Here is an 11,932-nt window from a genome sequence, read left to right on the forward strand (position 1 = left end):
ATTTTTAAGTTTTCATACATTCCTCAACATGTAAAAGGCTAAGAAAGGGGAGAGCCGTTTTGGCTCTGGGCGCACATGCTCCCTGAGGAACAATAAATTCAAAATAAATAGTAAATAAATTTAAATAAAAACTGATTTAGTGTAACAAGCGTGCTTGACAATTTTCATGCAAAATGGGATACCAATGCTTCGTCGGTGAAAACAAAAACAAGAATAAGTGAAACATTTGGAGATAACATTTGGCGTTCGACTTAGTTTTTTTTTGCGCAAGTCAAAATGCTTATGCTTTCCTCCTAAGATTGCAAGTAGCATTTGGGTGTGAAAATTAACACATTTATTAGTTTTCCAAAAAATGGCATTTGCAAAAAACGTTTTTAGTGAGCAGGAGCATATGCTCCCAAGAGCCAAATTGGTTAGCGGAAATCCAATGTCGTTTTCCTTGGAGTGACGTTGGTCATTGGGTCTGGTGTAATTAGATGTCCTTGAGAGGGATGGTGTTGTGACATGTTTTTGTTCTCCATTTTCATCTCCATCCAATGAAGCTTAGCCAAATATGACCCCGTTAAGGAACTTATGAGGTTTATGTCCCTTGCTTTTATTGGGAAGAGTTGGGATTATCTTCTGGCCCTCCTCGGTGGTGTTGTCCGGAATGATGATCTATCCAGTTCGACGTTGCAGATGTCTTTTGGTCTACATCGACGATTGCTTGGCCGCTACTTTTACTAGATTCTGATTTTCAAAAAGGTTGCCCTGTAAGACCAAGACCTAGAAGTGGCAATGAAGTTTGCTCACAAGGACACCAATGGATGAAGAAAGAAGACAATGCTCATTTCTTTAAGGACTTGCCTGTAATTTCTTATTCTTATAAAAAGTTTCTGTAAAAAGGATAGTTTATTTAATATAAGACCTTTGGATTTCCAAATCCTCCAAATAAAAAAGACAATAGATTCTCAGCTGGCATAGAATAACAAATCCTTATCTCCCCTTCACACAGGCAAAAATGCCACTATTATACTTTGACTCAAAACAGGTGCGTGATGTAGGCCACATTGTTCACAGAGAGCTTGACAGGTCCCGCACCTCTCGCTATTTAATACCCCTGGCCACAAATCATTCAAAATCTTGCCGGTGAGTCGCAAACCGTTCGTAGTTAGCTGTCATCTTCCCTCAAGAAACTAGGCTGGAAACCATCTATACCTCGTTGTCTTGCACGCTTTTCCGGCAGCCGATCGGAGAGCCAGAGCCAAGTTTGAAGAGCAAGTTGGAAGAAGCCAAGGCCAGAGCAAAGACGTCGTCGACCCAGGAAGTCGCGTCCGCGCTGCATGATCCCTGGTCCGGCCTCGACAGCGGCCTCGCACCAACCACTGACAGGCCGGCCCGGGCGCCGGCACCGCAACTGCTACGGCGGTGGCTCGGCCGCGGGGGGTCCCCGTTTTCCTCCTTTTGGGCGGTGCTCTCGCGTCGTACCGTATGCATGCGCCGAGCGCGACGTCTCTCCTACCGGTTGGGCGTTTTGGCTACGTCCAGCACAGTATACATCTGTAGGAGTACATGGCTGCGCGCTGCTGCTGCGAGATCATCGTGTCTGCCTGCGTGGCGAGGTCCGGTGGGGATTGGGATGAGGGCCGTGAGGCGCGTGCTTCGCTCGTATTTTGATTCGAGATCGTCCATCGGCGCCCTTCTCGTTGGCGTTGCCTCGTTGGGCGCCGAGCTTCCCGCAATGATCAAGGACCTTCCTCCTGGTCCCGCCGTCTCCATGGATGGATGCACATGCGCAGGCGCACGTTGTCCATCGGCTTCCTCCCTCGGTGCGTTCGCCCCCTCCCTCCCTTCATCGTGTGTAGGCGACGTTGTTCGTATCCACTGTCGTGGCTGTCGATTTGTGCGTTGAGATATTATCCACCGTCTTGGCTGTAGATTTGTGCGTCAAGATTTTTTTTTCAAAGGGGTTTATCCCAGCCTCTGCATCAGAAAGATGCATACAGCTTATCTTATTAATAAAAATATCCAGCAATAATCTTCAAATCTCGTATTAAGATGTAAACAAATGCTCACAAGAGCTAAACAAAAAGGACAAAGCCACAACCGGCTGGCCAATAAAAATAGGAACACTATATGTCTATCCTATTACATGACCGCCATCCAAACCGGTTGAAAATATCCCAAGTTATCATCTTCCATCGGGTAGACGCAGTAACCAGACGCTCTCTGGCCTCCGTCGGAGTGAGTAGCGACCACATGCGGATCAACGCAGTGGCCCTGAAGATAACCTGCAAAAAGTGAATGTTCGTTGTTCTGTTAAAACCCAAATCATTTCTGCAGTTCCAGACTGCCCATAATAAAGCACACACGCCTACACGAATGTGCCTCGCTGTATCTGAATCAATCCCACCGAGCCACGTCCTAAATAACGTGTTGATAGAAGTGGGCGGATTAATATTAAAAGCAATATGAATCGACCGTCACAGAATCTTGGCCAGCGGACAATCAAGAAAGAGGTGTTTGATAGTTTCGTTATGGTCGCAAAAACTACATCTTGCAGAACCCACCCAGTTGTGTTTTGCCAGATTATCCTTAGTCAAAATAACTTGTTTATGCACAAACCACATAAACACGTTGATTCTCAAAGGAATCATGCTAGAGTTAATAACATCCAGATACATGAATTTGACCAAGAACACGCCGTTCTTAGTTAGTTTCCAACACAACTAATATGGCTGCTGAGACAACTGGACATCCATCAATCGTCTGACAAGATGAAGCCAGACCACCCAACGATTTCCCACTAGTGTCCTCCGAAAACGAATATTGAGGGAAGTGGATTGTAGAACGGTTGCAACGTAGGCTTCTCTACGTTGAACAACGTTATAAAAAGTAGGATATTAAAGCGCAAGGGGAGTCTCCCCAAGCCACGTATCCTTCCAGAACCTCGTAGTAGCTCCATTGCCGACTAAGAACCTTGTCCTATTGAAAAAGAGTGGTTTGACTCTCATCAAGCCTTTCCAAAATGGTGAGTCAGTCGGCCTCACTGTCACCTGGGAGAAGGTTTTAGAGTGAAATACTTATTTCGCAAAATCTGAGCCCATGTGGCCTCCATCTCGGACGAAAGTTTGAACAACCACTTGCTAAGGAGACATCTGTTTTTGATTTCCAGATTTTCAATACCTAGACCCCCTTGGTCCTTCGTCCTACAGATAATATCCCATTTAGCAAGCCTATACTTTCGTTTATGCTCATCACTCTGCCAAAAGAATCGTGATTGATAGAAATCTAGCCTCTTCCCGACTCCCACCGGGACCTCGAAAAAGGATAGGAGAAACATAGGCATACTTGTGACGACCGAATTAATCAAAATTAATCGCCCTCCATATGACATGAGCTTCCCTTGTTGGGGAACGTAGTAATTTCAAAATTTTCCTACGCACACGCAAGATCATGGTGACGCATAGCAACGAGAGGGGAGAGTGTTATCCACGTACCCTCGTAGATCAAAAGCGGAAGCGTTATCACAACGCGATTGATGTAGTCGTACGTCTTCACGATCCGACCGATCAAGTACCGAACGCACGGCACCTCCGAGTTCAGCACACGTTCAACCCGATGACGTCCATCGAACTCTGATCCAGCCGAGTGTTGAGGGAGTGTTTCGTCAGCACGACGGCGTGGTGACGATGATGATGTTCTACCGACGCAGGGCTTCGCCTAAGCACCGCTACAGTATTATTGATGTGGACTACGGTGGAGGGGGGCACCACACACGGCTAAAAGATCAAACGATCAATTTTTGTCTCTTTGGGGTGCCCCCTGCCCCCGTATATAAAGGAATCCTACTCCTACCAGGAGTAGGACTCCCTCCCTTTCCTAGTTGGATTAGGAGTGGAGGGAGGAAAGAGGTGCAGGAGAGGAAGGAAAGGGGGGGGCGCCCCCCCCCTCTCCTTGTCCTATTTGGACTAGGGGGGAGGGGCGCGCAACCTTGCCCTGGCCGCCTCTCCTATTCTTCGCACGGCCCACTATGGCCCATTAAGCTCCCGAGGGGGTTCCGGTAACCTCTCGGTACTCTCGTAAAATCCCGATTTCACCCGGAACACTTCCGATATCCAAACATAGGCTTCCAATATATCAATCTTCATGTCTCGACCATTTCGAGACTCCTCATCATGTCCGTGATCACATCCGGGACTCCGAACAACCTTTAGTATATCAAAATATATAAACTCATAATATAACTGTCATCGAAACGTTAAGCGTGCAGACCCTATGGGTTCGAGAACTATGTAGACATGACCGAGACACGTCTCTGGTCAATAACCAATGGCGGAACCTGGATGCTCATATTGGCTCCCACATATTCTACGAAGATCTTTATCGGTCAGACCGCATAACAACATATGTTGTTCCCTTTGTCATCGGTATGTTACTTGCCCGAGATTCGATCGTCGGTATCTCAATACCTAGTTCAATCTCGTTACTGGCAAGTCTCTTTACTCGTTCCGTAATACATCATCCCGCAACTAACTCATTAGTTGCAATGCTTGCAAGTCTTAAGTGATGTGCATTACCGAGAGGGCCCGGAGATACCTCTCCGACAGTCGGAATGACAAATCCTAATCTCGAAATACGCCAACCCAACAAGTACCTTCGGAGACACCTGTAGAGCACCTTTATAATCACCCAGTTACATTGTGACGTTTGGTAGCACACAAAGTGTTCCTCCGGTAAACGGGAGTTGCATAATCTCATAGTCATAGGAACATGTATAAGTCATGAAGAAAGCAACAGCAACATACTAAACGATCGAGTTCTAAGCTAACGGAATGGGTCAAGTCAATCACATCATTCTCCTAATGATGTGATCCCATTAATCAAATGACAACCCATGTCAATGGCTAGGAAACTTAACCATCTTTGATCAACGAGCTAGTCAAGTAGAGGCATACTAGTGACATTCTGTTTGTCTATGTATTCACACATGTATTATATTTTCGGTTAATACAATTATAGCATGAATAATAAACATTTATCATGATATAAGGAAATAATAATAACTTTATTATTGCCTCTAGGGCATATTTCCTTCATCTTTTGGAAATAAATAATAACTATCATTATCAAGTCTGCATCTTTTGGCTTCAATATTATGAATATGTGTATCACCACTATGGAGATTCAACACAAATAGACCACTCTTCAAGGGTGCATGACCATAAAATATATTACTCATATAAATAGAATAACCATTATTCTCTGATTTAAATGAATAACCATCTCGCATCAAACAAGATCCAGATATAATGTTCATGCTCAACGCTGGCACCAAATAACAATTATTTAGGTCTAATACTAATCCCGAAGGTAGATTGATGACCCACAAGTACAGGGGATCTATCGTAGTCCTTTCGATAAGTAAGAGTGTCGAACCCAATGAGGAGCAGAAGGAAATGATAAGCGGTTTCCAGCAAGGTATTCTCTGCAAGTACTGAAATAAGTGGTAACAGATAGTTTTGTGATAAGATAATTTGTAACGAGCAACAAGTAACAAAAGTAAGTAAAGTGCAGCAAGGTGGCCCAATCCTTTTTGTAGCAAAGGACAAGCCTGGACAAACTCTCATATAATGTAAAGCGCTCCCGAGGACACATGGGCATATCGTCAAGCTAGTTTTCATCACGCTCATATGATTTGCGTTCGGTACTTTGATAATTTGGTATGTGGGTGGACCGGTGCTTGGGTGCTGCCCTTACTTGGACAAGCATCCCACTTATGATTAACCTCTATTGCAAGCATCCGCAACTACAAAAAAAGTATTAAGATAAACCTAACCGTAGCATGAAACATATGGATCCAAATCAGCCCCTTACGAAGCAACGCATAAACTAGGGTTTAAGCTTCTGTCACTCTAGCAACCCATCATCTACTTATTACTTCCCAATGCCTTCCTCTAGGCCCAAATAATGGTGAAGTGTCATGTAGTCGACGTTCACATAACACCACTAGAGGAGAGACAATATACATCTCATCAAAATATCGAACGAATACCAAATTCACATGACTACTAATAGCAAGACTTCTCCCATGTCCTCAGGAACAAAAGTAACTACTCACAAAGCATAAACATGTTCATAATCAGAGGGGTATTGATATGCATATAGGATCTGAATATATGATCTTCCACCAATTAAACCAACTAGCATCAACTACAAGGAGTAATTAACACTACTAGCAACCTACTAGCACCAATCCCGGACTTGGAGACAAGAATTGGATACAAGAGATGAATTAGGGTTTTGAGATGAGATGGTGCTGATGAAGATGTTGATGGAGATTTCCCTCTCTCGATGAGAGGAGCGTTGGTGAAGACGATGGCGATGATTTCCCCCTCCGGGAGGGAAGTTTCCCCGGCATAACAGCTCCGCTAGATCCCTAGATTGGTTCCGCCAAGGTTCTGCCTCGTGGCGGCGGATTTTCGTCTGAGAAGATGGCTTATGATTATTTTCCCATCGAAAGACTTCATATAGCAGAAGATGGCCACCGGAGGGCCATCAGGGGGCCCACGAGGTAGGGGGCCGTGCCCAGGGGGGTAGGTCGCGCCCCCCACCCTCATGGGCAGGGTGTGGCCCCCTTGGTGAAGTTCTTGCTCTCAGTATTTTTTATATATTTGGAAAACATCTTCCGTGAAGTTTCAGGACTTTTGGAGCTGTGCAGAATAGGTCTCTAATATTTGCTCCTTTTCCAGCCCAGAATCCCAGCTACCGGTATTCTCCCTCTTTATGGAAACCTTGTAAAATAAGAGAGAATAGGCATAAGTATTGTGACATAATGTGTAATAACAACCCATAATGCAATAAATATTGATATAAAAGCATGATGCTATATGGACGTATCATAGATGTAGAGGTAGCGTGCCGACCATGATCACATCGACTTTGGAACCATTTCCCACGCGCATCGTCACCTTGTCCTTAGCCAATCTTCGCTTAATCTGTAGCCCCTGTTTCGAGTTGCAAATATTAGCAACAGAACCAGTATCAAATACCCAGGTGCTACTGCGAGCATTAGTAAGGTACACATCAATAACATGTATATCACATATACCTTTGTTCACCTTGGCATCCTTCTTATCCTCCAAATACTTGGGGCCAACGTTTTTGAGTCGGCAACTAGTCGCCGACTAATCGCCGAGTCGTCGTAGCGTGGCGATTGCAGGCGACTTGACTAAGGAAGCGAGTCGTGCGACTCGCTGGCTCGCCCGCGACTTGACATGATTAGTCGGCGGCTAGTAGCCGCCAGTCACGTGGCTTGCTCCAGATCGGCCCACCTGCCAGAGATATTTTGGGGGTGGGATAAATAGAGAGCCACGCGGGAACTACAGAGGAAGAGAGGGAAATGGAGGGAAACCGCGCGGGTCTCCTGACCTAGGACTCCAGATCGGCGGCCGCCGGTGACGTGCCCCTCCAGATCCGCCAATGACGCGCGCCCCCAAGAGCTTCCTTCACCGGTGACCTGCCCCCACTAGCCTCCTCCGCCCCCGCCTCCATCTTCTCCTGCACCTGCACCAGCAAAGACTGCAGGTATGGCTCGTTGCCCCCTCTGCCTCTCTTTGCTCTGCTTCTGCTGCTGTGTACTCTGCTTCTGCTGTTGTGGGGACTGGGGAAGTAGAAGGACCGAAGGAAAGATAGTGTGGGGTGGTCTCTATATGTGCTCTGCTGTAGATCTATGTGCTCTGCTGCTCTATGTACTGATGTAGTGATGTGCTCTGCTGCTCTATGTACTGATGTACTCTACTGCTCTAATTAGTAATTACTAATTACTGCTTGTGCTGCTCTGTTTTTTCTGCACGCACCTTGGCTGCAGCTAGAGGATGACTAACCAAACTGTCAATAGTGCAGCTGGCGGCAATGGGCCTGAGCCTGAGCAGTATGATCCATCCAAGGATCCTGAGCGGAAGGCAAAGTCGGGAGACCCTGGGTGGAAGTATGGGTATTGGCATGATATGAACAGGAGGGATAGGATACGATGCACTTTTTGCGGGACAGATGTGCATGCTGGAATAGCAAGGTTCAAGCGTCACCTAGCTGGGGCTAGTACTAAAGGGAAGAAGAATTCTATAAAATGCAAGAAGGTGCCAGAGGTTGTTTCAAAGGAGATGTTGGATTTCATGAAGGCCTACGCAAAGAAGCATAATATGGCAGGGGAGTCTAATAAAGAAGATATAGCAACTGGTGATGAGAAGAGGATGCAACAGCAACTCAAACTAGTAGTAGGACAACAGCAAAAAGGAAGGCCGATACTATCCAAACTGAATTACCGACACAAAAGGCTTCAAGAACAATTGTCGGGATGATTAGGAAGACTCTGGAAAAAGTCATTGAGCTAAGGCACTCGAAGAATCCTTCTCAAGCCACATTGAACGCATGTTGCTTCAAAAGGACCACCTAGGATAAGGATAGAGTTGATGATCATTGGGCAGCATTTTTCTATGCTAATGCCATTCCCTTCAATGTTACCCGATCAAGAGCCTTTGAGATTGCATTGGAGTCCACCGGGCAATATGGTCCAGGCTACACCCCCCAACTATTCATGCTCTTAGGCTTCCACTTCTTGTGAAAGCAAAGAAGAAGACACATGCATTGAGAGAGCAACATGAGCTGGCTTGGCAAGAGTATGGCTGCACACTAATGTCCGATGGGTGGACCGATGGGAGGACTAGGCACTTGGTCAACTTCCTTGTCAAAAGTCCAGCCGGGACTTTCTTCATTGATAGCGTTGACATATCAGCCCTAGTAGCCAGCAAAGAATTGTTGGCTGATTTGATGAGAAAAGGATCAACAATATTGGAAGAGGCTACGTGGTTCAGATTTGCACGGATAATGGTGCTAACTACAAGGCAGCGGGTAGACTCTTAACGGAGAGGATCCCTACATTATGGTGGACCCCTTGTGCAGCCCATTGTTTGAACCTTATGTTGGAGTCCATTTGCAAAATCAAGCAATTCAGCGAGTGTATTACAAATGGAAAAAGGGTGTCTAACTTCATCTACATGCATGGCAAGGTTTTAGATGAAATGAGAGTGAAGACCGGCAACCGTGATCTTGTGAGGGCTGGAGCTACTCGCTTTGCCACAAATTTCTCAACTTGCAAAGCTTGCACAAACATAGGCAAGCTCTCAAAGAATTGTTTGTGGGTGATGTTTGGCATAGCAATAAGAAGTTGTCAACCTCACCGGTGGGACAAAAAGTTTAAGAAGATGTGTTGTCCACTAGTTTTTGGAACTCGGTAGAGACTTGCATGAAAGTTTCTCTACCTCTTCTAAGGGTTCTAAGGATTGTTGATGGCAATGAGAAGCCGGCGATGCCCGAGGTTATGGCAGCAATGGATTATGCAAAGGAGAGAATCAAGGCTGCGATAGATGACAAACCAACATTGGTTAAGAAGGTGATAAAAATAGTAGAGGACAAGTGGGAATCTCAAATGGGGGTGAAGTTGTATGGAGCTGCACTATTCTTAAACCCAAATAGGATCTATAGTCTCAAAGCTAAGCCCGATATTGTCAAAGGCTTAGGCATATGTTCAATGAGGTGCTATTGCACATGGAGCTCGATGATGATAAAGCAAGCGTGATAAGTAGATTGGCTGATGACTATGAAAGAGGTGAAGGTGAATGCTTCAACTCTAAGTTGCCAATCAATGACCGAACAAAAAAGAGTCCTCGTAAGTTACTTCAGCTCTAGCCTTCTACTTTTTCATAAATTTCAGCACCTATCTTTTTTGGTTACGGATTCTAACATTGTCTTCATTTGTACTCATGCAGTTCTTTGGTGGGGTGCTTATGGTGGCCTTGCTTATGAGCTGCAGCATTTAGCAAAGCACATAGTTAGCCTTTGTGCTTCAGCTTCCGGTTGCGAACGAAATTGGTCTTGCTTTCAAAATGTAAGTAGTAAGTACCAACTTGATGTTCATTGTACTTCTGTAGTTCTTTGGTGGGGTGCTTATGGTAGCCTTTCTAATTGTTTTCTTGTATGTTGTTTTCAGATCCATAGCAAAAAGAGAAATAGGTTGGAGTTCCAAAGACTTAATGATTTGTCATATGTTCAATACAACCAGAAGAATGCCGATAGGTTCTGAAAGATTTGTGAGGAAGGCTCCAAAGGGACTAGGTCTGACCCATTAGTCCTAAAAGACTTACAATGGGACAATGAATGGGTTGACCATAATGCCCAGCCGGTTTATGAAGGGGCTGATATCACTTGGGCTCAAGTTGACGAAGCTGTCGGTGCATCTGAAGGTCCATTGCGCAACCTTAGAAGCCGTGGGAGTGGGAGCCAGGCTGTTGTTACTCATGTCTATTCTCGATCTCGAGTGCACCAAGTTGGAGAAGATGAGGACGAGGAGGATGATGCAAATCAGGAGGTTGAGCTTGAAGATTATTCAACAAGTGAAGATGATCAAGAGGGAAATCAAGGTGAAGAAGGTGAAGGTGGAGGTGAAGAGAGAGGCTCCATTGGCTTTGATGATGATCTGGATTACTAGGACGAATGGAACTTGGGCTGGTGTGGCTTCATTTTGGACATATGGAGTTGGGGGCTCTTGGGGCTGGTGTGCCTCATTTTGGACATATGGAGTTGGGGGCTCTTGGGGCTGGTGTGCCTCATTTTGGACATAGGATTTGGGGCTGGTGTGGACCGTGTGGCTTCTTTTTGGACATATGGAGTTGGGGGCTTGTGGTTGGGCTGGTGTGCCTTATCCCTTATTTTGGACATAGGATTTGGGGTCGATTTGGGGCTGGTTGTTAAGCGTTAAGAACTTGGTAGTTCGTAGTTAAGTGTAATGAACTAATGCTTAATTTCTGTTGCTGTTTGGGGCTAGTCCCAATTTCTGTTGTAATACTTGTTGCCGTGATCTGTGATGGTATTTATATGTAGGACTGCTGCTGTTTGCCTTATCTGAATCAGGTGATCAGGTGCAAAGAGAAAAGGATCATCAAGGAAAACAAATTGGGACAGATGGACACACAAGAAGTAAGTTCTCCTCTTTATTTCAACTCAAATGTGCAAGTTTCCTATTACATATATACTACAAGGTGCAAACAACTTGATGCTCATGCTTGCTATTACATTTATACTGCAAGGTGCACCTGCAATCAACAAAGACGAGCTTGCACAAGGTCAGAAAGGGATTTCCATTGCCAACTATAAAATATTACAAGGTAATATCACTCCTAATTCTACCCCTCAATCCTATTCTAAGCCATGGCGACTTGGGGCAACTAATCAAGCCAAGTCGCAGACTCAAGCCAGCAAGCCACTAGCCACAGCCTCGGCGACTTGGCTTGATTCGGCAACTCAAAAATAGAGCTTGGGGTAGTTCCGCTTCCAGTAACCAGTCTGCTTGCAGTAGAAGCACTCAATCTCATGCTTAGGTCCAGACTTGGGGTTCTTCTCCTGAGCAGCAACTTGTTTGCCATTCTTCTTGAAGTTCCCCTTCTTCTTCCCTTTACCCTTTTTCTTGAAACTGGTGGTCTTATTGACCATAAACACTTGATGCTCCTTCTTGATTTCTACCTCCGCAGCCTTTAGCATTGCGAAGAGCTCGGGAATAGTCTTATTCATCCCTTGCATATTATAGTTCATCACGAAGCTTTTGTAGCTTGGTAGCAGTGATTGAAGAACTTTGTCAATGACACTATCAACAGGAAGATTAACTCCCAGTTGAGTCAAGTGATTATGATACCCAGACATTTTGAGTATATGTTCACTGACAGAACTATTCTCCTCCATCTTGTAGCTATAGAACTTATTGGAGACTTCATATCTCTCAATCTGGGCATTTGCTTGAAATATTAACTTCAACTCCTGGAACATCTCATATGCTCCATGACGTTCAAAACGTCGTTGAAGTCCCGGTTCTAAGCCGTAAAGCATGGCACATTGAACTATC

The 11,932-nt window shown here is 45.2% G+C and overlaps 1 protein-coding gene across 1 annotated transcript; it reads left to right on the top strand.

Moving 5' to 3' along the window:
• Positions 1–9,536: 9,536 nt before the first annotated feature.
• On the top strand, positions 9,537–10,525 carry LOC119272058. The gene is made up of 4 exons (XM_037553652.1): positions 9,537–9,706; positions 9,807–9,925; positions 10,028–10,113; positions 10,300–10,525. The coding sequence occupies exons 1-4, from the start codon at positions 9,562–9,564 to the stop codon at positions 10,523–10,525; spliced, it is 576 nt and encodes a 191-aa protein (XP_037409549.1). The 5' UTR covers positions 9,537–9,561.
• Positions 10,526–11,932: the final 1,407 nt, after the last annotated feature.

Source organism: Triticum dicoccoides, chromosome 3A, assembly GCF_002162155.2.
Source record: "Triticum dicoccoides isolate Atlit2015 ecotype Zavitan chromosome 3A, WEW_v2.0, whole genome shotgun sequence".
Classification (NCBI taxonomy): Eukaryota; Viridiplantae; Streptophyta; class Magnoliopsida; order Poales; family Poaceae; genus Triticum; species Triticum dicoccoides.